This window comes from Benincasa hispida, chromosome 1 (genome assembly GCF_009727055.1).
Source record: "Benincasa hispida cultivar B227 chromosome 1, ASM972705v1, whole genome shotgun sequence".
Taxonomy (NCBI): domain Eukaryota; kingdom Viridiplantae; phylum Streptophyta; class Magnoliopsida; order Cucurbitales; family Cucurbitaceae; genus Benincasa; species Benincasa hispida.
The window spans coordinates 46,230,613-46,254,767 of NC_052349.1; the positions used below are offsets into that span (position 1 = coordinate 46,230,613).

Consider the following 24,155-nt stretch of genomic DNA (forward strand, 5'->3'; position numbering starts at 1 on the left):
ATTTACGAATTACGAGTTTAAGACATTCCCAACAATATTTGATATAATATATAGTGTGTATATATATAATAAAGTAGTTATTATATATATATATATANTATTATTAGTAATTTAATGGAAGGGAAGGGGTTACAACTCCCTCCCCCTATTTTCTCTCAGCTAATATATATGGGTTGTGTAAAAAAGGAGTGGATGAGATTTTCATCTTCTTCTTGGAAAAACATTGAGAGAAGAGTTCTTTCTAGAGAAACAACAACAAAGAAGAAAAATTCTTCTCTTCCCTCTTCTCCTCTCCATCTGCTTCTTTCTTCCAAGAATTCAAGCAAAGTCCACAGCCCTGGCTTGAATCCTTTATCCCAAGAGAATACAGAGGGTTCTCAAGTGGTGGTGTCCCTTTTAAAGAATGAGACTCGCGTGGAGAAGATGATCCGTTCATGTTTTGTTCAAGGGAGTTCTTGAAGAAAGGGTTCTTCAAAGACAAGGGTTTCTGAAACCCTAAGTATTTTTTTTAAAGCATGCTATAAGTTATGTAAATGCATATCTTGTTCTCGTTTTACTATAAAACTTACATTCAATAAAAATTGAAATTTGGGTCAATCTTGCTTCCACTCAAATGATCTTTTTCGAAAATTTCCTTCAAAGCACAAAAACAATAATCAGACAACTAAACAACAAAAAAGAAAAAAAAAATCATGCAACTATGATTTTTCTTACCTTTGAATGTGATTTCACGGTCAATTTCAGTGAATAATCATCGAAGACAGTAGGGTTCTTTTTCGATTTGTAGATTTTAAGATTTTGAATAAGATCATTGGGTTAGGGTTTTGAAGAAGATCGAACAAAAAAATAGTAAAGGAAGGAATTCTAATCGTCAATCAAAGAGCTCTAGGAAGGATTCTAAGCGTCGTTCGTTTTATATTGTCTGGAAGAAGGTAGAAGAAGATGCTGTTTTTGGGGCTGCTACGAAGATGGGTCGTGGATGAGATCGTGGATAGGATGGGCTGAAAAGGAAGGATATCTGGGTCGTGGGCCTATTATATTCGCATGGGCTTTTTAGTCTTTTTGTATGGGATGTACTTAAATTTGTCCATATTTGTAATTTGTTTTGGTTGATGCTATATTTACAATTAGTTTGACCCAATAGTTTATGTTTGCAAGCAACCCTTAAATTTAATAGATTTATTAGTTGAGGGACCTTTTAAACCTATTTTTGAAAATTCAGGGGCTAAAATGACTAATTTGAAATATTAGGGACCAAACACATTTATTCTTAAAAACTCATGGACCAAAAGGGTAGTTTTCCGAATAATCAAATAGCATTCTTAAAATTACAAATTTAGTAATGATTTTTTAAAATTTGGAAATATAGCAAAAAAAATATTAAAGCAGATTTCTGTTTTCTATTATTGCATATTTACCCTTATTGGTGTATCAACATGTACATTAGTAATATATCTGATATACAAGATATACTTTATATCAGGTATATTAGTCATATGATATACTTTATATTTGGTATATTAGTTGACTAATCTACCAAACATAAAGTATATAAGTTACACAATTGATATATCAAATTACCATTTATATATTGTATTTATCAGTCAATAAGTGCTTGTATAATTGTGAATTTTGACCGATATACCAAATATAAAGTATATAAGTTATACATGAAATATTACAATTTAAATAAAATTTGAATGTGTGTTGATATATTATTAATACATCTATACACAATACCTAAAATGAATTTACATCATGGGTGATATACTATGGATACATTAAAAATGTGCATAAAATGAATATCTAATGATTACTAATATACTATAGATACATCATATTGAAGTTTAAATAAAATTTGAATTAGTGTTAGTAAACTATTAATATACCAAATACTTAGTATTACATTTTGAGCTCATTATGATAAATTAATGATCTACACACAATTCATTTTGAATAAGTACTAATATACAATTGAAATTTAAGTATGTCCTTCTAAATGACATACTTCATATTTGGTATATTATCAATATCATTGATATGTTTTTTCTCTCTCAAAATTAGGTATGTTAATCAGTTAATATATAAAATATGAAATAATTGTTATACAATTGATATACCAAATTAAATATAACTTATATACCATTAAAATTATTTAAAAAAAATTGAAAACAAACTAGGGCATCCAATATATAATGTTTACAATGTTGAGAAAAGGAGAAAAATACAATAAACTAGGGCATCCAAAATACCCTTTGACATTCTCCCACTTGCCCTAGGTTATGATGCTCGTAGTCCTAGTCCAACTAGGTTCCCTCAAACACTTTAGCCGAGAGGGCCTTCGTAAAAGGATCAGCAAGGTTGACTTCTGAGGCTATCTACGTGACTATCACATCTCCTCGGTGTACGATCTCTCTGATGAGATGGTACTTTCTTTCGATGTGTTTTCCACGTTTTTGACCCCTAGGTTCCTTGAAATTAGCAACTGCACCACTATTGTCACAATACGGAGTAATTGGCAGGTGCATATTTAAAACCACTTCTAAATATGTGAGGAACTTTGCAGCCACACTGCTTCTTTAGTTGCTTCACATGCAGCCACGTATTCTGCTTCCATCGTGGAATTAGTTATACAACTTTGTTTAACACTTCTTCATACTATAGCTCATTCGTTAAGAGTGAAAACTGATCCTAAAATAGATCTCCTAGAATCTACGTCAGTCTGAAAATTAGAATTAGTGTATCCAGTAAGAATCAAATCCTTAGGTCCATACACAAGCATATAGTCTCTCGTTCTCCTAAGATACTTGAGGATGTTTTTTACAACAGTCCAATGATTGTGTCTTGAGTTAGATTGAAACCTGCTGACGATTCCAACTGCAAAGCATATGTCAGGACGCGTACATAACATAGCGTACATCAAACTCCCAACTACAGATACATATGGAATTCTTTTCATCTCCTCAACTTCTTGAGGTGTCTGAGGACATTGATCCTTCAACAAATGAATTCCATATCTAAAAGGCAACATACCCTTTTTAGAATTTTGTATATTATATCTTGACAACATTTTGTCGATATAAATTACTTGAGATAGTATTAGGGTTTTGTTCTTTCGATTTTGAAAAATTTGAATCCTTAGAACATATTGAGCATCTCTCAAATCTTTCATATGGAACTGTGATGCTAACCATCTTTTTACGTCAACAAGGAAACTTGTCTCATTCCCAATGAGCAAGACATTGTCAACATAAAGTACCAAGAAAGCTACAATTTTGTTGACTATTTTCTTGTATACACAAGGTTCGTCAATATTCTGTTCAAAGCCATAAGATTTGTTCACAGTGTCAAATCTTATATTCCAGGATCTAGAAGCTTGTTTCAACCCATAGATAGATCTTTTAAGCTTACAATTCTTGACCCTGTTCAATGAACCCTTCTTGTTGAGACATAAAAATACTTTAATCAAGATGGCCATTTAAGAAAGTCGTCTTGACATCCATTTGTCATATTTCATAGTCATAGTATGCGGCAATGGATAGAAGTATTCTTATTGATTTTATCATGGCAACAGAAGAGAATGTTTCTTCATAATCAACCCCCTCTCTTTGGGTAAAACCTTTTGCCACGAGTCTGACTTTATAGGTTTGCTCTCTGCCAGTTTGGTTTCTTTTTCTCTTGTAAATCCATTTACAACCTATAGGTTTAATCGCATGTGGTTGATCTACAAGTTTCTAGACAGAATTGAAGTACATTGACTCCAATTTTACGTCCATGGCTTTTGTTCCCTATCAACATCTTCCATTGCCTGTTTGAAGTTTAATGGATCCTCTAATTCATCATCAGTATGATGTCTTGAGTTTCTGTTAAACCTATGTAGCGTTCAAGTTAATGAACAACCCTCCCACTACGTCGAGGAATACTCAAATCTTGAGAAGGACGTGACGGGGCAGCAACTGTCGTTGATGGACCAGCTTGATCAACAAATTTTGTTGATTTTTCTATAGTATCTTTGGTCATTTCTTGCAATATTAGTTTACTGCGAGCTGAAGATTTTTTATATGATCTTCTTTTAAAAATGTAGCATTTTTCGATACAAATACTTTATCTTCTTGGGGATCATAGAACAATCCACCTTTTGTTTTTTTAGGGTATCCTACAAAGAGGCATAATTTCGAACGTCGTCCAATTTCTTAGGATCTTGTACCAACACATGTGCTGGACATCCCTAGATTCGGAAATGACATAAACTACTTTTACATGAGGTGTTTCTGAAACACTTTTTGAGGAAACCATGTTCAGAATATATACCGCAGTCTCTACTACATACCCCTAAAAGGATTGAGGTAACTGAGCATAACTCATCATTGAACGAACCATGTCTAACAAGATTCGATTTCTCCTTTCTGCAACACCATTTTGTTGTGGTATTCTAGGTGCTGTGAGTTAGGATTGAATTTCATGATCTACTAAATAGTTCCAGAATTATAAATCCATATACTCACCACCTCGATCTGATCGAAGTATTTTAATTCTTTTACTAACAAGTTTTCTGTTTCGGTCTTAAATTCTTTAAGCTTTTCAAGAGTTTCAGACTTGTGACTTATTAAGTAAATATAGCCAGATCTGGAATAGTCATCAATAAAATTGATAAAATATTGATATCCACCTCGAGCTTTTACATTCATCGGACCACAAAGGTCTGAATGTATAAGTTCGAGGGGTTCTTCGGTACGAAGACCATTTTTAGAAAAAGATCGTTTAGTCATTTTTTCCTCAAGACATGACTCACGAGGAGGTAGAGAACTGGCTTTTAACTGGTTTAGATGATCATATTTAACTAATCTCTCAATCCTGTTGAGATTTATGTGACCAAGTCTGAGATGTCAAAGATAGGCATTAGGAGATTTTCCATTTTTTCTTTTCAGTTTCTGCTGTTTTAAACATATCTATATTTAAAATGGCTTTTGCTTCAATAGGTTTTAACACATACAAGTTATTTTCAAGTCTAGCAAAACGAATATGAACACCTCTTGAAAAAACGAACACTTCATTAACTTCAAAAGATACTTTAGACATATTTTCCAGTAGACACGATATGGAGATTAAGTTTCTTTTCATCTTTGGTACATAATATACATTTCTTAACAAAACAAAAGAATCTCAAAAAAAAAAAAAAAATGACATCTCCCACTGCTTCCACTAAAATGAATTCTCCTATTCCCACCTTGAAAGTCATTTCGTACTCTAAGAGGTGTTTTTAAGAATTAGTTTTCTGTAGAAAAGTGCAAATATGGTTAGCGGCTCCTGAATCTAATATCCAGGTCATGTGAGAATTTTCCACTAAACATGTTTCAATTAAAGTAAATCTGATTTACCTTGATTTTCTTTTTTCGCTTTCTTCTAAGCCAAATATTTTGGGCAGTTATGTTTCCAGTGCTCATCTTCTCCACAATAGAAACATTTTTCTGGCACTAGAAACATTTTCCTTTGGGAGTTTTGTTTTTCTTTACAGCGGATTTTTTATTCTCTTTTCCCTTCTTCTACATATGTACACTTTTGTCTTTAGATGATGAAGGGACAAACTTCTTTTTGTTAGCGGGTTTTGTTTCTGACGATGAACCCTTTAGAAATTTCTTTCGTCGTGAAACAACATTTACTTCACTCTCTTTCAATTTCATCATTGACTGAAAATTCTATAGTTCGTTTAATAAAGTAGTCAAATTGTAATTTATTTTATTCATTACAGCATTAGTACGGAAGGGTAGATAGCTCTTTGGAAAAGACTCTAATATCATGCTAACTTGACTAGTTTCGTCTATGGTAGCCCCTAAGCTTCTGCGACATTAAAATGAACCATCCTGTCTAGAACATTTTTTCGAACATTGGTTCCATCTTTCATTGTCAGGAATGAAACCTGCTTTATTATGATATATTATTGATAAACTAATGATCTTCATACAATTCATTTTGAATAAGTACTAATATCCAATTGAAATATCAATGTTATATCTTTAACTATGTCCTTCTAAATGACATACTTCATATTTGATATATCATCAATATCATTGATATATTTTTTTCTCTCTCAAAATCAGGTATGTCAATTAGTTAATATATAAAATATGAAATATTTATTATACAATTGATATACCAAATTAAATATAACTCATATACCATTAAAATTATATTAAAAAAATTGAAAATGAAATAGATTAGCTAAAATAATTTATATTTGGCATATCGTTTGATAAAATTAATGTATTTAACATGTACCATTAATACCAAAATTGAACCAATCGGATGAAAATTACTCTTTATCAAAGCGAAACAAAAATATAAATAATATTTAACATAATTGAACAAACAACATCGATAATGACACAATTAAAAGTCATGATATATTGATTGTATAAATGATATTCTTTAAATAAAATATATTGATTGATTGGTATACCAAATATAAAGTATATCAGTTGACTGATATACCAATATATAAAGTATATCAGATATACTTGTTCATACACAAACGAGGATAAATTCGTAATAACAAAAAAATCGATAATCGGGTTCAAATTCTTTTGCTATATTTGCAATTTTAGAAAACCATAGCTAGGTTTGCAAATACCCTTATGTTTTTTGCTACCCATTGCAACTTCTAACAAAAAAAAAAAAAAAAAACCCATATTTTTACAAATAGTTTTTAGTCAACCTTATTTTTACAAATATTTTATAAATGTGTCCTAATTTAACACTTAATCTTGTCAACTTACATGAATAATGTTGTAATGGTTGTCAAACGCAACTTCCAATTTTAACATAATAGTTGTCATGTTAATGAAGGGATATGAGTCCCGGCGAAAGTGTGTAATCGTTTTATTTGATTTCTTGAAACAATTAAAAAAATAAAGTAATCGCTTTCTTTGATTTCTTGAAACAATTAAAAAAATAAATTAACAAAAAAAGGTTAAGAACCATATTGTTGTCAACACATGACCACAACGAAATCTCCTTTTGAAACTGGTAGCATTCTTATTCCACAAGATCTTCCTTGCTATAACTTCGGTAAGGATCTAGCTTGTGGGAACTATTTCTTGAAAGAATAGAGAGAATAGGGAAGAAGAAATTTTCTAAGAAAATTGGAAGAATTTCTAAAGGGAGAGTTTCAAAGTAACCATGAAGATTATTCTTGTAGAAAATGTGTTCTATTAGGGTCTCAAGGGTCCTAGTCATAGAACTCTATGAGTTACTCTAATCCTATTGGGGTAGTACTCACTCTACAAAGGTTTTAAATTAAATATCTAATAATATTCAATATAGTAAATATCTACCTAAATAATATCCCATATTAAATGGTTTAAAATATTTAATTCATATTTAAATATTTATTCTCTACATGATCTTTCATTACAACAAAATATACTATCCATGACACATGCACAATAGTACATTCGGAGGGGAGAGTAAAAAATAGTCATAATAGGCAATTTCATGTGTTTTTGGCAGGAAAAATGGAATTTTTCAGATTTTTAAAATTCATGACAGTTTTTTTTTTGTCACAAATTAATGACGGTAAAAAAGAGTCATTAAATATAGGAAAATGAAAAGGCACATTTTTTGTGGAAAAATAAAAATTTTTGGACTTTTTAACTATTATGATAGTTTTCTTGTGTCAACAATTAATGCCTACAATTAACCGTCATTACATAGTGGGAGTTCTTCATAGTAATTAAATTGTAAAATAAATCACTTTTGACAGGAAACAAAATCTATTTTTTAGATCTTTTTTACTTCCATGATTGTTTTTAGTATCATTAATAAATGACTTGTATGAATTTTCATTAAAAAACAATTAATAAAAAAATTAGTTGAGGTGTTTTATAATTAATTATAAATTAGAAAAATATTAACCACGCTTAGTAAAATTTATTTTTAAATTCAAGAAAACCCGTTACGATGTTTAATAAATTAATGTTAAATAAGGAAAATATTAATAGCATTTATGTAGGTTTTAATTTTAAGTAGACATTAGATTTAATGAAGAAACTTGAGAATATTTAAAGAAAAACATATTAATAACACCCCGCTACTAAATTTAGACTATAATTTGTTCAGCTAAATTAAATTTCCTAAAATTTTGGAAAAATAGATTTTTAATCTTTTTTAATTCCAAAGTTTTGGAGTTTAATTTTATAAAGTGAAATCTAATCCCTTTTGTTAAAAATTGACAACTAACATAGTGATTTTAATATTGGGAGCATTTAAATAAATTAGGTTCATTGGCAATTTTGAACTTAAGAAGATCTTCATCTTCTAGGGCTCCATTGTGAAAATCAACTAAGAGAGGGGAGGGGTGTCCAAATGCTCCATTCATCGCTCACTCCTTCCAACTGTAAGTCAATGGTAGTTAAGTCTCTTTCTCCCCTCTGTATCTCTTTCTTTCTTTCTCTCCGTGTAGCTAGGTTTCATTCTTGTTGATTTTCTCTGGAACAAGCTTCTAGTACCCTCTCAAAATTGTTTTGTAATATACTACCAGAAAAATAGCATTTCTTGACATTTAGAACCTTTAGTACTTGACATTTTTCAAAAATTGTCAAGTAACAATCATACTTGAAGAAATATGGTTTATGTGTAGATTGGAGTTCGTATTTGAAGTTCATGAGTGTAGTTCTGACTAAGCAAGTACTTCAGGTGAGTAGTGTTGAGAATTGCGTTTAATTTCACGTCTTTAAGATTGAAATTAAATTTGGTCGGTGTTATAAGGTGAGGCTCAATGTTTTCCCTACGAGTTTTAGGGTGCTTGATTATATTTGGGACTTAACACCAAAGTGATCTTACTACTGGAACACTTAGGCTAGATTGGGATCTGTGTGCTGATAGAATAGACTCTTGCTGAATTTTGATGTCATGTTTAGTTGATGTATGTGAGATGTATATGCATGATTACTAGATAAATGTTACAGAGACTATGATTTTATCTATTGCACAGTTCATGATTTAAAGTTTAGAGGAAAAAGAACCATGAACTTGTATTTACTTATTATGGAGGAAATGTATGTGCATTACATGAGAGCATGAAAATGTATATGAGACCTCATGCATTTATATGCTTCATGAAAGTGTTTATAATATTAGTACTTAATATATAAATGATTTTGTGTCATATATACTATGTTGCTCAGTATTCTGAAGTATGATAAGAAGAACCAATTAACACCCACCATTTACATCTGGCCTTGGGTTCCCTTGTGCAGTCAGAAATTAGGGTTCCCGTGTAAGGGTATTTTAAATTCTTCTATTTTAATTATTGGTGAAACTATATGGTTTTAGTCGTTGAGATTATTTAATTTAGATTTACATTTTTTAAGTTTCTAAGTTTTCAAACTTGATATTTTATCTGATTCCTTTTACATGGTTTTGGATTTGATCCGAGAGGGAGGGAGGGGGAACTGGATTGATTTTCCATTGCATCATTCGTGTTCTTGTTCTTGATCAATTGGATTGTTTCTAAGTAAACTATTCCCCTAATTTTTTTGTTAAAAAATGGAAACTCTTGGTATTCTGTTTGGTGTATATGTGCTGATTGTTGGGTTTTTCTATTGCTTTTTCTGTCTTTTTTTTTTTTTTTTTTCCTTCTGAGATGAATTGTCAGTGCCATGTTATTGGCTCTAGCATCTAAACAGATCTTTACTCAAGGAAGTTTCTATTTCTAATTGGAACTTTTGTCTTCATCAATCTTCGTTTCCCTGTTGGGAGCTAGGATCATAAAAGAAAAGGAGTACATTCATATATTGATGTGTTGAGATTTTAATTTTATGTCCAAAGTTTGAGTACTTTGGTTGTCTATAAGTTCTGCTCTTTTTATTTTCTTTTGTCAAACTGATCTTTTAGATGGAGTTCCCACATGTTGATTTTAATTTTACATGAGTTCCTACATGTTGAATGATACTTCTAGACCTTGGTCAATCAACCAAGCTTCAAAAAATTTGGGACTTGCATCAAGTTGTTTTTGGTCTATATGATATTTGATTAGTTCTGAACACTCTTTGGGACTCTGAAAATAGTTTCAATTTGAGTTTTGATTTTAAGAATTTGTTTTTATTGTTTCAGCATTCTTTGAGTAGCGCTTTAGAATGGTGAGTATAATTCTCCTTAAAACCCTTATTTATTTTAAAGTATTTGATTAGCTCGAGTTTCGTTACATTCTTGAGTTAATTTCTTTTGATACGTATTGAAAAATATTAATAGTTATAATACAAACATGTGTGGGTATTCCCACTTTTTGGAAGTAAGTTCTAACATCAATGTTTTGAGCAAAATTGATGTTTATTGTTTGTTATATTTTAATTGATTAGTTATATTCTAAAAAAGTTTGGACTTACAATACTTCTATAATTTTTATGTCAAGATACAATGTTAAAAGCTCGTTCTTTGTAGTTTTGAGGAATGATTTAAAGATGGAGGTTTCTGATTTTTTGTAACCTCGATTAGTAAATTTAATTACTAATTTGAAATAATATATCTCATTCAAATTTTACAAGAGTATTCTAAAACAAAGTTACAGAATTAGATGAACTCTTTCTCTTGTCCGACCATAGAATAGACCAGATCAACATCCGAATGTTTTTGGTTGACAATGGTGTCCTATGGCAAGAGTGGATTGGACCTCGATCTGAGAGACGAGCTTTCCCCCTTCTCGACTAGACAAAGAAGATATGAATTATATTCAAACGGGCCAAGCACTTACCCTGTGTTCTCTCCAAGTCAGGTCGGAGGCTCCTATCTACTCCCCCAATTATATAGAGTAGATGCATCATAAATTTAAAAAAAAAAAAAAAAAAATCCTACCGGGGACTGGACTAGTTTTAGAGGTGCTAGACGATCTTGTATAAGGTCAAAATCATACAAATCTAATTTGATCGGAATATTAATCAAACCGAAGGACCCCTTAACTACTAAGGGATTAATAGAAAGAATCACACTTTTACCACTCCTATTATTCCCTTCTCATTTGATCTAATCTTTATTGTTCCTCGATTGATGTTATTAAAGATTGATTTGGAGCCTATTTATGTGGTTATATAGTGAATCTATGTATCGTTTTTGTTTTGTTTGGTTTGAAACTTATTTGTATGAATAAAGTGAGGTTTTGAGTGTAAATATAATAAAAAGTTTGAACTAGAGAATGTGAATATCAAGATGGAGGTATGTACAACCTGAAGGAATCAAAGAAAGTTCGCAGCGGAAGCGGAGATCGATCCCAAATCCCAATTTTTACAGAACATTCAATTTTACAAAATCAAATAAAATATTATGCATTAAATAAAAAATTACAGCATGCTAATATCAATTGAGAAAAGATATAAGAAGAATATTAACCCTTGAAGAGCAATCTTCAAGTAATTCCTTCTCCAAAATTGCAAGATGCTCGAAACCCTAATTAGCCACCACCACTAAAGCTTCCTCTGTATTCTCTAAGATGAGAATCCAATGAATTGTGGGCTTTTGGTATTTGAAAAGAGAGGAAAATTGAGATTGAGAGGAAGGAGAGGGTGAGATCTTGAGAACTATTCTCAGGGAATTCTTTGTATGTTCTCTGTAAAAACTCGAGGAAGATGGTTACCACCCCTGTACAACCCCCACAAATGCACGCAGTAGAGAGAAAAATAAGGAGGGGTAACTCCCTCCCAAAATTATTTTCAAAAAATAAATTAATAAATTAAAATAAAAAATAATTTAAAAAATATTTAATATATATATATATATATATATATGAACTTCAAGTTATATTAAATATTGATAGAGTAGACATACAAAATACGAAAGTTAACAGAATCATTAAGCATTCTATTTACATTAATTTGTATAACAAGCATGCTAAAATCTAAGTTTTAAATAAAAGAGTTTCAAGTTTTACAACCTTTGTAGAATACCACTTAATCCTTGCTGGCTCCACAAAATTGACATTCAATCCCTTCAGTAGACCACTAAGAATGTCTTTTCTACTAATCTTAGTCTTGGATTGAGTGATGGAACTCCAAATTAAGAGGGAATTTTGAATGGTTTAAGAGAAAATTTTCTAGCAAATTTTTCTTTCTCCAAATTCAATTGCATGTACTCCAATTTTGATTAAAAAAAATCTAGTATTTAATAAACCTAAGCATGCAAGCACTAATTAATCAGTCATTTGACACTTCAAATGGCACTCAATTAGTGGGTTATGTGTTAATTGTTGGAAGAATCCACTTAAACTCAAAAAAATGGGACAAATCCCCTATCAATCAATTTTTCAAACTTTAATTATATTTAATTTAAAAATAAATTAAATATAATTTAAATCCAATTTCAAAAATTGAATTTCTTTTAAAATTGAATTGAATTGAATTTAATTAATTAAATAATAATAATTTAATATAAACTATTAAATTGATAAAACACATAATTCAAACATGAATCCCTATTCATGTAATCAATATTAAATATATTGAACTCTACAAATACGTTTAATTTCAATAAATTTAAACGTTAGTTATATCGAATATAATTATCCAAACCCTAAAATTGATTTTGAACATTTCAAATTCACTCAATATTCTAATCTAATGTTTAATCTTTTATGAGCTAATAGATGGACCTTATGGACCTAAAAAATCATGAGCTCCAACGATTTGAGATTATTGACTAAACTCTTTAAACATAATTAATCAATATTCATTAACTACCGAGACATGCCACTATAGATCATTAGTTGCACTCTCCTCACTGTAGATAATTTGTGTCCACTTGATTTAACCATAATTAGTAAGTCGGTCCTTCATCGATCATTCAAATTTACAGCTAGGTCAAAAATACCGTTTTACCCCTGTAAATACATCTTACTCCTTAAGTCTCCATTGATCTGCTATTGAACAATTAGTTTATAGTCCAACTAATAAATCATATCCCTCTCTGTCATGAGAGGGCGATGCCCCTTTGTTCAAGACTAGGAATTAGTACTTAAGGGAACAATCTATATGCTAACTCTAAGATAGATAGGAGTGAATTACATCTTGCAAGACTATGTCCCTTGTTATCAATCTGGTTTTATCCCCAAAATAAGAGACTTATTGAGTGGTGATATTGAATCACTCTCACTTATGCAGATCAAAGGATAATCCCGAATAAACAGAAGTTCATAGCTAGTTCAGGATTAAGATCGAGTTACCTTAGGCCATCGATTTGAAATAGTTAGTTTAATAGTAAACGGTTGTTGTGAAGAAAAGTGACTATTTGTAGTTTGGTCTTATACAAACGTCTTTTGCATAGGATGCATCCATTCGCATGTCTCCACTTGAACAATTTTAGGATCACATTGTTTGTATCAATATACAAAATGGGTCGTGTCCATATTGGTCCCAGGATGAGAAACTCAATCTCATCTATATGCTTATAGATCTTTTTAGCTATATACTAAAACTTGATCATCTTTTATGTCTTTACATAAAGTCAAAGTATTCATACTATAGCCATGGGTTTGTTTATTGAATTTTATAACAGAATGCAATTTCAATAACACTTTTATTGAATGAAGTCTCAATAATACTTTTATTGAAAAATAGAATATGTTTAAAAATTACGAACTATGAGTTTTAAGACATTCCCAACAAATATAACATATAACCTATAGTTTAATATTGTATCAAATACAATATAACCTATAGTTTTTATTCTCTCTTTATGCAGGTATTTAATATAAATCTCATTTATACTAAATTTAATTATATAAATCTAATTCACATAATTAATATTTGAATCATATTCAAATAATTATTTCCTCTCAAATAAACTCTATATTATAATGTATCAAATGCATTATAGCAATTATATCATATATAATTAAATTAAATTAATTATATCACATATAATTAATTCTCTTAATTAATTTGAACAATTCAAATTAATCTAATATTGATTCTTTTACTTCTTACTGAGCTACATAGAGGACCTTATGAATCTATAGCTTGAAGCTCAAATGGTACTTGAATAATTAATTAAGTAATTCCTATATAACCAAAGTTCATTATATATAAAAGTGAGATTGTCTCATAAGATTTCTCAGGGGACAACATTTTACCATTTATTAGCTTTTTTCAGATGTAAAATCTTTCAACTTTTGAGGAGAGGGAGGCAAAGTAGAGAGAAAAACATAAATTCTTGATGTTATTATATAATATGGGGCAAAAGAATGAATTTTTTGTACGAATCACATAACCTAGCAGCAATAATGGAGAATGGCCAATTCTTAAAAAAATCAAATGGAAACTAACCTTCTACTTACGTCATAGATCACTCCACTGAACCCAGTATCATATTAGAGACATCCCTTCCAAATCGAAGCTCTAATGTGATGTTAATTTCAATCACAATTTTCATTTTCAATCATTGGTTGACCAATCTGGGTTATAGTGTGCCCTCCCACCACGATATTACAAGGCTCCACTTTGCTATTACCACATCTACCATACCTTCACCTTTGGGATGAATGATGTTCCTAGGGGATGGAATCGTGTTGACCCTTAACGATCCTACCAATAGAATTGTTGTGTGAGGACACCTGCAACGTCCTTGATTAGCCAACAAGTGATTAAAATGAAAATCACAGTTGAAATGAACATCGCTTTAAAACTCTGACCATTTCACGATGAGTAAGGCATCCCTAACATAATACTAAGTTCTAGGTGATAAAGTGTCGTGGAGTGCTCTATGATGTAAGCAAAAGGTTAGTTCTTATGGATTTTTTAGGATTTGGTCATCCTACGTAATTTTTGTTACTTAAACGATTATAATTCTTTTTTTCTTTTTTGCCAACCTAGGGTGAAAACACATACTCTCGATCAAAAGATCAGAAATTTAAATACCCCTCTCAAATATGGCAGTTGAACGCAAAAAATAAAATTTTTATTTTGTTAACAAACAAAAATAAGAGAAAAATGATTATAGAGCCTTAAAAAAGCAAGTAAACAAAAATAAAACAAAATGGTTAGAGGTGAAAGTAATAAAGATAGAATTGTGTTTCGGTTCTAAAAAAATAAGAAATAAATAAAGAATAAAGAATAAAGATAGAATTGTGGAAGTGATGTAAGAGAACTTGAGAAACGGCCTTTAAAATGGAGTTACCAAAATACTCGGTTTCTGTTATTCCCATTTTAGCTTCCAACACCCCATTCTCCCTCTCTCCTTCCCTCTTCCTTCTCTCTTTCTTTCTCTCTCTCTCTCACTTTCATTTCTGTGCAGAAAAGCTTTGTTAATGTATTTTAATGGCTTCGGTAAGATTCTCTCTTCTTCTTCTTCTTCTTCTTCTTCTTTCCTCTATTCTATTTTCATCCTCCCTAATCAATCTCTGTATGTGATGGTATTTACAATGTAATATAAGAACAATATGGCCATTGTTTTGCAAGACATGATAAATTTACAAATCTATATTACTATGGTGTTTTTTATCTCCAAAAACGACATTTGGAATTTTTTTAATATAAATCTATGATCTGGCTTAGCTATGATGTTTTTGTATAATTTTGCTGGTAGAAAATGGAATTTTTTAATAGAAGTTGCTTGTAAAACAATCAAAATGGGAAAGAATGTGGCATAAATTTGGAATCTATTGTTTTGTTTTTTCCTATTTTCTGGGAATGATGATGGTGATCAATATATAATCATGTATAAGCTTCCATTTACTTCTCCCTGCCATGCCTGCCTCGTTTGATATTGGGTAGAAAATATTTCATGGTTTTCACAGAGATGCATGGCAAAATCAAACACAAGATAGGCAGAGATCTACACATAAACATGGAACATTCTATGCAAGAGAAAAGTGTTCCTTTAAAAGCAATGGGAGAATTGACAAACATGAGAATTCACAAGTATAAATCAATGGAAAAGCTCTGAATTCTGATATTTGTACTTTTCCAATGTCTATAGCAGGATAAAGGTCGCCCCTTGCCGAAGTTCGGCGAGTGGGATGTCAACAACCCAGCCTCCGCTGAAGGATTTACGGTAATATTTAGCAAAGCTAGAGATGAGAAGAAGTCAAATGAGGCTCCTGGGAACACAGGAGCCAAAAACAATACATCCAGACCAGAAGAGAATTATCAATATTCTCCCATGGTAAGTAATATCACTAACTAATTTTAGTTTGTCCGCCTGTGCACAAAAAATGCTAAACAACTTATTAAAACATTATATCATTAACTAAAAGATCATACGTTTGAATTCATACCTCCACATGTTACAATGCAAAATATATATATATATACATCTCACTAACTTACTCGGCTTTGGCTTCATCTTCTCACAATGAGTTAGAATTTACTACAAATTTTTGTGCTTGGATGCAGAAAAAATGGTTTTGCTGTTTCTGAAACTGCTAGGGAGTGATGGTGGTGGTGACGACAGATAATGTGAAAGAAGGCTGAAGAAAAGATTTATGAGTGAGAAGCAGAATCAAGTAGGGATGTGATGGTTTATTTCCTCTCTCTCTCTCTCTCTGTACCTCTTACTATATATGCAAAATATAGAATACAAAAATTTTCATGACATGCATATAGAAGTTGAGCGGTGGTTATAGCTCCCTGTAAGTTTCGCTCTAATAGAAACTTTTTGCTTTCAGTTTTTTTTTCTCAATGTCACGGATATTGTTGTTTGCAAATTAACCATTCAAAAATTTCTGAACCAACACACTTTGTTTTTCTAAACTGTACATGTTACATGGTGAAAAGAAAAGACCCATACTCACCTACTTAAATGATTAATGACATGCCTCTCACAAACAAATGAAATCTAACCTTATACTTACATCAAAGCGCACTGCCGTGTTTGATCACGTATCACATTAGGGATGGTCATGCCTATCCTAGCCCAAATGCGATGGTCATCTCCATTGCGATTTTCATTTTTCTCTATTCTACCACAATATTCATGGGAAAAGCACAACAAAGTGAGAAAAATGAAGATCGCGATAAACATAGTCATCACATTAGGGTTATGATAAGCATCGTCATCTCTAATGTGATACTATATAAAACACTGATAGTGCACTTTGACGTACGCAAAGGTTAGATTGGGAGTAGGTCATTAATCATAAAAGTACCCGTGAAAAGGTCTATCTGTAGGGGAAAAAAAAAGCTCTAAAAAGAAATCTAAAAAGAAACCAAACGACTGCTTCCTTTTTTTTCCTTAGAATGGTAGAGAGGGAGAATTTAAATTAATGGCCTTTTACAGAGAGGTAGAGATGTCTTAACTACCACGCTATGCTCAGATTGGCCACCCTTATCCATCTTGAACTATGCCAAATTTCCCAGTTGCTCTACGCAAAACCTGGAAATGTGTGCCCTGTACTGGAAAATGAATTAGGTTCAGTTGAATTTAAAAATCATTATAACACTTGAAGAATTATCAAACCTATATAGATATACATATTTACTGCCAAAACAAAAGTATACATTTATCACCATCAATATAATACTTGGAAAAGAACTAAAAATTACAGAAGTTCGACTCTACTAAAGATCTATCCACCCTAAGCAATATCAATCTCTCTTTCGTCTGGTTGTGATTCTCTCTCGGAGCCTCTATAGCTTGTTTTGCCATTCGAAGATTTCTGACTGAACAATCTGCCAAATGCGCTCCTTGACCTTGCTAATGACCTACTCCCATTAGTTGACTGGGAAGAACCCTTTTTCTTCGAAAGTTCTTCAGATAACTTCTTTACAAGACTATCGAAACGACGCCTGAAAGTTGGATACCTTGAGATGGATTTAGTGATTCCTCGAAGCCTTCAAATAGTCACAGGAAAGGAGGAAAGAAGGATCAGACTATAACTGAGTTAAATAATAAATTAACAACATATAAAGGTTCACTGTATCTTATTGAAATTTGAATTCCAACCTCCGAGCTAGCGCTTCAAGTTCAGCTTGTCTTCGCTCGGATTCTGGAGGCGTTACAATGGTTGAATTTTTCAACCTCTCAGGATCACCACTCACCAGAACTAATTTATACAAGTATTCCTCTTCTGACTCCGAAAGATTTTCTGCTCTTATTTGATCTTTGATTATCAAAAGCGGGTTAAAAAACCAATCGAAGAAGGTATCTTTGGGCCTGTTTGTGCTAGAAATTTCGACATTGTTACCTGGATTCATCAATATGAAGAGTAAACTCAAAATTCCATTTGAAAGAACTAAGAGAGAGCGAGAGATAAATCATCATAATTCATAATCTACTGATGACAAATTAGATACTCACTTAACAGAAGTCCAGCTGAATTTGCTTTTGCAGAGCGTAATAGTGCTTCAAGAATGCAAAAAGCTGGTAAGCCAATGCTAATAACTTGGCTTCCTTTGCTTGACTTTGCATCTTCAATATCTGTTGGCGTTATTATTCCTTCACAAACCATAGTTTCTCCATGGCGTTGACACTCCTTAAACAAGCTATCAAGCAGCTATAGTGATGATAAATATAAATCCATTCAGTATCAGAGCAATAGGACATAAGAAGTGGAGATAAAGAAATCTGACTAACACCCATTCCGAGAAATATTGCAGAAAAGACCCATAAGGAAGGTTTATGCAGACTAAAATGAGCAAAAGTACCTCAAGCGGCTTCAGATCAATCATAGGTTCCTTGAGTGAATTCATGCGTGAAGGTGGATCACGAAAAGAGCTTGGTCTTGAGCTTGAGGAGGATGTATGCAAACCGGCCGTTAATGATTGTCCATCCGCTCTTCGATAAATCAGCCTTCATTATAATAAGTCATTATAATATCAGAACAGAGTATTAGGGGAGAAAGAATAACCTACTTATTTAAGAATTAAAGTGCTTGAGTAAAACCTGGGAAAGCATGATCCCTCTTGCATGTCAAGAACGTCGTTGCTGTATTCATCGTAAATCGACAAGGATGCAACAATATATCGAAGCCCCAATAAAAAAGAAGACTCCTGCAAACATGAGCCACAAAAGATCAATGCAATCGGTGATGTCTAGGCATAAAGCATATATCATGTGATCTATAATGCAAACAACGAATCTCATTGAAGTCCATTTATTAGCTCTGAAAAATGCAAAAAGTCAAATTTGCCAAAATCTAGAACTTTCTTTTTTAATGAGAAATGCCAAAATGTAGATGAAGATGCAAAGAGTGAAAAAGTTATACTTTATTGAATCATTGTAATTAAAAATTGTATTTAATTAAAATGAACGGAGAGGGAAAATGTAAATTCTTTGTTTCACTGAAGTATGAAACAGAAATTAATCTCACTTCACCAGTTGTGTGATTACAATCAAATTGTCCATGTATTTGTCAAACTAACAGGATTAAAATGTATTTAGCGAGAAGTTAATTAGACCCTGATGGTAAAAGATTTATCAAATACTATCAAACTTGAGTTTAATAATTTAACCTGATATGCAACAATGCCTGCATAGGCACCCAAGAAGAGACTGGAGGCAATGGAGCCCAAAACTGAACCCACAACAGCCAATGGCCAAAGTAGGATAATAAGACCCGCAAATGGAACACATATTGTCTCTAAAAAGGGACCTTCTCGACCGATTAGGTCATGAAATAAGCGATTCCACCCTTTGAAAAGCATAATAGGACTTTTGAAGATGGCTATAAACGAGATCATGAATACATCGACAACGATACCAAGAACTCCAGCAATCAAAGCTCCAGGGAGATAGAGCAACCTACATAAAATTAACAGGAAGAATAAGATCAACAATGGGTCATTAGTATCATCACCAAGGCATATGCAACTATTACCTACTTATAATAAGCAACAAATAACATCTGGTGTTGTGAAAAACAAGGTCAACCATTTATAACTTACAAACGCAAGCTTCATTCAACAACAAGCCTACAAAATCCCACTAGGTTGAAGCTAGGCTAACCAATAATATTTACAGAAAAAAAGGCTTCCAAATTCATATGAATTACAAAATGATTAAAGAACTCCAAAGTGAACAATTAGATTTAGCTATTTCTAAATTCTAAAGAATCCTCCCAAGCCCTAGGCTTACCATTAAAAGCTCTTCATCTGTTTCTTTCCTTGAACCCCAAGGGATTGTCTTCCCCTATTTACCCAGACGACGGATTTTTCTTACAATTATGCCCACACAAAATAGAGAAACACTTCCCTTTTTAGATTCTTAGGAAGGTAGATTGACACTTTGTTGCATAAAAAACCCCATCACCTTCTACTGAAAAGACGATGGAAAAGGAAAATATCTTTCCTCTCATCCGTGGGTGAAGTGAAGAAGGAACCCACCATTTTTCAAATATTTAAAGTTGGAACCTGAAAATTTCTGACTCTCCCCCTGCATCCACATTTTTACAAAGCACACCCCATGATGGGTTGACAGAAGAATTAGGCTACTTCTTCAAGGTTTTGTCCATGGTTAATGATAGTATTGACTCCCCAAAAGCAAAGTGTCCAGATGAAGATATTCAATTATTTTGGCTTCCTTCATTCATATCACACTAGATAGTATTTTCAAGAGCCACACTGCTATCAATTAGCTTGTCAACCAAGCTTTCATTATTTGATGTTAATGAATATGCTTTTGTCATATAGATCATACTGAGGTATAATTCATTCTAGATTACTCAAATGATACAATAACCAGATATATAGAGCACAAAAAAAAAAAAAAAAAAAAAAAAAAAAACCTTATCTCATAGTGTTCCCCATGTGGAGGTGTTCTTTGCCGTAGGTCCTGCATGAATGATTTGTAGGAATGGTAGCAAAAGTCCCCAAAATCTCGAATAACTGTGCAGCATCCTTTAATGGTGTCCCAAGTTCCATCCTGAAGTCCCAAATATATAAGTCTCTCTTCATACAAACAAGAACAAAGCATGATAATAAAGAACTAGGTAGAACCTAATCGTAGCCATACATAGATGCAATGAAACAACTGGTTGTCCTTTGATTCTCCAACAGCATCAAACGTAGCAAGTATTGGTGAAAAAAATCCATATGCAGCTCCACCAATGATACTTGCAACTATGCTGACCACTGGCCACAAAATCAAGGGAATGGGTAGCGCTCCAAAGCAGAGAACAAATTTTAAAACGGGTCCGAGTTGTTTGGCACTGTTAACTCGGGAAAAATGTTAGATCAATTGTGGTGGTAAATGATGGAAGAGAATGGAAATAGCAAAGACACAAAGCAGATATACAAAAATGACTAAGCAAAACTTCCTAATGGCACACCTCAGAATGCTATAATACGTCCAGAACCAGTGCATTGGCCAAAGGCCTAATACGATACCAGAGATTCCAACTACCATTAGGAGACATATCAGAGGGCACAGAATGATACCTGAAATAACAGTCTGGTATTAATACATTATTTTCTAAACCAACAAAGTTCATATGTACAATTCAGTCGGTATGTTAAACTCAAACATACAATTAAGTAATTGGCATCATTATAGTTACTTGATGTGCTAAGGATTCATTTTTCAAACTAAAATTTTCCCCATTTAATATCCTCAACTTTTATCTGCAGTCATCAAACATTATCCAGATCACATATATCAAGATAGAAAACCAGGAAACCCAGTAATATTAACAAGGGGGAAAAGCAGGGCACTTTGGTACAAATCTCCAATGATATACTCCTCCACTCCAACCCTCTCCTTTCTAAGTAGCAAGAACTCAATAGTGTATTCAGCGACCACATTCCTTCTTCACTTGTTGACTTCAGGATCCTCCCATCGCCCTTTGCATAGTGTTATACCATACCCAACAAACTTCCTTAAGAGTGGATTGTCATGTGCATCCATCAATTCATCCTAGTTCTTTCAGTTGTTCAAAGATTGATCGGTCCGTAAACCTTTTTCGGTTATTCCCCCTTTTTCATGTGTTTTCTACTTACCTCCCATTTCTCAGATATTTACTCTCTTGAAAAATTTCCCAATTGATAAAAAGGGTCCTCGTCCTGTTAAGATACTCACATATGCTACCCCCCCATCTCCTACAAACCACATAGTGACCGTAGCTTCTTTCAGATTCTAAAATTTGGAGAAGACCCTTGGTTTTTTCTCACAGCATATCTTAAACCACTTCTATATTATTATAACCCAATATAGGAATGAGAAGATATTTAAAACAGAGGGATTTCATTGACAGTTGAGTGTGGCAAATCAGGACAGGAGCCATAGTAACTAAATTAAGCAAACCAAATATGGTTTTACAAATTCATGTAGTAAAAAAATTACTTGCCGCACTTGTTTATTCCACTTTTAAGACTAATATCATTTAGAGTAAAATCTCCAATGGGGGCAAAAGCAAATGTTCAATAAATGGAAATACAACCGGCAAAGCTAGGTAAGAAGAAACAAATAGCAGAAATTCCAGCCAAGAAATCGAAGGTAACCTTTAATGGTGCCCAAAAGCAAAAGGCCGACAAAGAAGGGAATGAAGCAAATAAAGTTCCATAGCCAAGAGAAGAAACCCCTCGGAGGTTCCATTGGCAGCCTCAACCAAGCAATCCCTATCTTAGTGAAGTCAGAAGAAACCCATGTCTGAAATCAACCTCAATCGAAGCACAGACCAGGAAAATCCCATCTACAGCAGATTCAGTTCCCAGAAACACAATCCCGAACGATTCTGTTGAAATTTCACCACAAAAATGCACTAAATATTTGAAGATCTTAAAAGGCAAAGAGGCAGGCAGAAGGCCACAGAAAAAAAGAAAAGAAGGAAAAAGAACAAGGGTGGAATCCTGAAGTTGAATTAACAAAGGGAATTTCGGGTTTTGGTATGGATTTTGAAACAGAAGAAGCAGTTAAAGAACCGTTTAAATGGGGCGATGGAGTGAAGAATACTAATGAACACCGAATCGCTGAGCCAACTCTTCACTTTTCCATCGAATTTACAACGAAGCAACTTCGACTCTTCCTCCATGCTTTTGCATTGCTTGCTAAAGCCAAAGCTTTATTTAAATTTTATGTATTAGTTTATAGAGAACATTGAAAAAACTTGTGTGATGTCAAATTTATAATATGTTACTATTTAACTCACATCCACATTCCTTTTTTTGACTAACACACATTTATTATGGACAAGAGCAACGTGTCTATGTTTACATGATGCCATGTGTCAAAACACTAGATAGGATTTAAGAGGCATTTTGAATAGATGAGAGGATTTAGTCGAACGAGATATACATCCACGAGAGTTCGATTTAGTCGAGCGGGACATATATGTACGAGAGTTCGATTTAATCGAACAAGATATATAGACTTAAAATTGGATTCTTAAAAATTCAAATAATTATCTCTATATTTATTTTGTTAAAAAGATGGTCATCATAATTTATTGAACACTTGTAATCATCCTTCCATTAACCTAATATGAGACTTTAATTCAAATTTGATCTTTATGGATTAAAAATTACCTGTTTGATCAATAGGTTTTTAAAACACTCAAATTGTTACACTACTTTTCTTATGTAATTTGTTCTTTTTTTTCTCCACTCTACATTAAATATTTTAATGTGTAATAATTTAGTCTATATATTTTTTAATTGGTACTATTTAGTCCATAAACTTTAGTTTGTAACCAATTTAATCCATACTAAAGAAAATCTCATAGAAAATAAATGTTCATTTTTATCATATGGGATTTGATCTTTGTAATTTTTAAATAAATTTGATGTTCGCTAGAATATAGTTTGACTAGTTAAGACATATACCAATCAGTAGGTCAGATGTTTACATCCATATTCCTACTTCACTTGTTGTTTGAACTAAAAACAAAAGGTTGGATTTTATCGAGAAACCGATCTATTATATTTTAACAATCTTTTTAATGATAAAAACTAAATTCTTACTAAATTTAAATACATTGACAAAATTGTAAAATAATAGAGTAATATATTAAATTTAACAATTTGAAAGTGAGATACAAACTAATAGGAATTAAAGTATTACCTAATAAAAGTGGATTTTTAGCCCATTAATTTTAGTTCCTAATGTTTGTATTATTATTATTTTTTTATCTCTAAACTTTCAAAAATTGTAATACAACATTTTTACAAATAAGTTTTTATTGTCACAAACATTAAAATTAACATAAGGTTGATTGCAGTTTCTTAATTGAGTGCTGAAAATATTGT

General features: G+C 32.2%; 2 protein-coding genes across 7 annotated transcripts; one reads left to right on the plus strand and one right to left on the minus strand.

The window, feature by feature from the left end:
• The first annotated feature begins 8,281 nt into the window (after window positions 1-8,281).
• Window positions 8,282-17,244, plus strand: LOC120074672 (protein NOI4-like). 6 transcript variants are annotated; one of them, XM_039027884.1, is made up of 4 exons: window positions 8,282-8,392; window positions 8,636-8,691; window positions 15,961-16,143; window positions 16,374-17,244. In XM_039027884.1, the coding sequence occupies exons 1-4, from the start codon at window positions 8,362-8,364 to the stop codon at window positions 16,395-16,397; spliced, it is 294 nt and encodes a 97-aa protein (XP_038883812.1). In that variant the 5' UTR covers window positions 8,282-8,361; the 3' UTR covers window positions 16,398-17,244. The 6 variants fall into 6 exon arrangements, 2 of the variants coding, with proteins under 2 accessions (XP_038883812.1, XP_038883820.1); XM_039027892.1 differs by having other exon boundaries at window positions 8,296-8,403; XR_005481042.1 differs by lacking the exon at window positions 8,636-8,691 and having other exon boundaries at window positions 8,305-8,392; window positions 15,958-16,143.
• Window positions 17,245-17,427: 183 nt separating this feature from the next.
• Window positions 17,428-23,016, minus strand: LOC120074667 (uncharacterized membrane protein At3g27390). Its single transcript, XM_039027870.1, has 11 exons — window positions 22,833-23,016; window positions 22,413-22,645; window positions 21,245-21,353; window positions 20,929-21,124; window positions 20,702-20,838; window positions 19,431-19,719; window positions 18,862-18,968; window positions 18,624-18,768; window positions 18,277-18,472; window positions 17,923-18,163; window positions 17,428-17,810 (listed from the first exon to the last, which is right to left on the minus strand). The coding sequence occupies exons 2-11, from the start codon at window positions 22,504-22,506 to the stop codon at window positions 17,555-17,557; spliced, it is 1,770 nt and encodes a 589-aa protein (XP_038883798.1). The 5' UTR covers window positions 22,507-22,645; window positions 22,833-23,016; the 3' UTR covers window positions 17,428-17,554.
• Window positions 23,017-24,155: the final 1,139 nt, after the last annotated feature.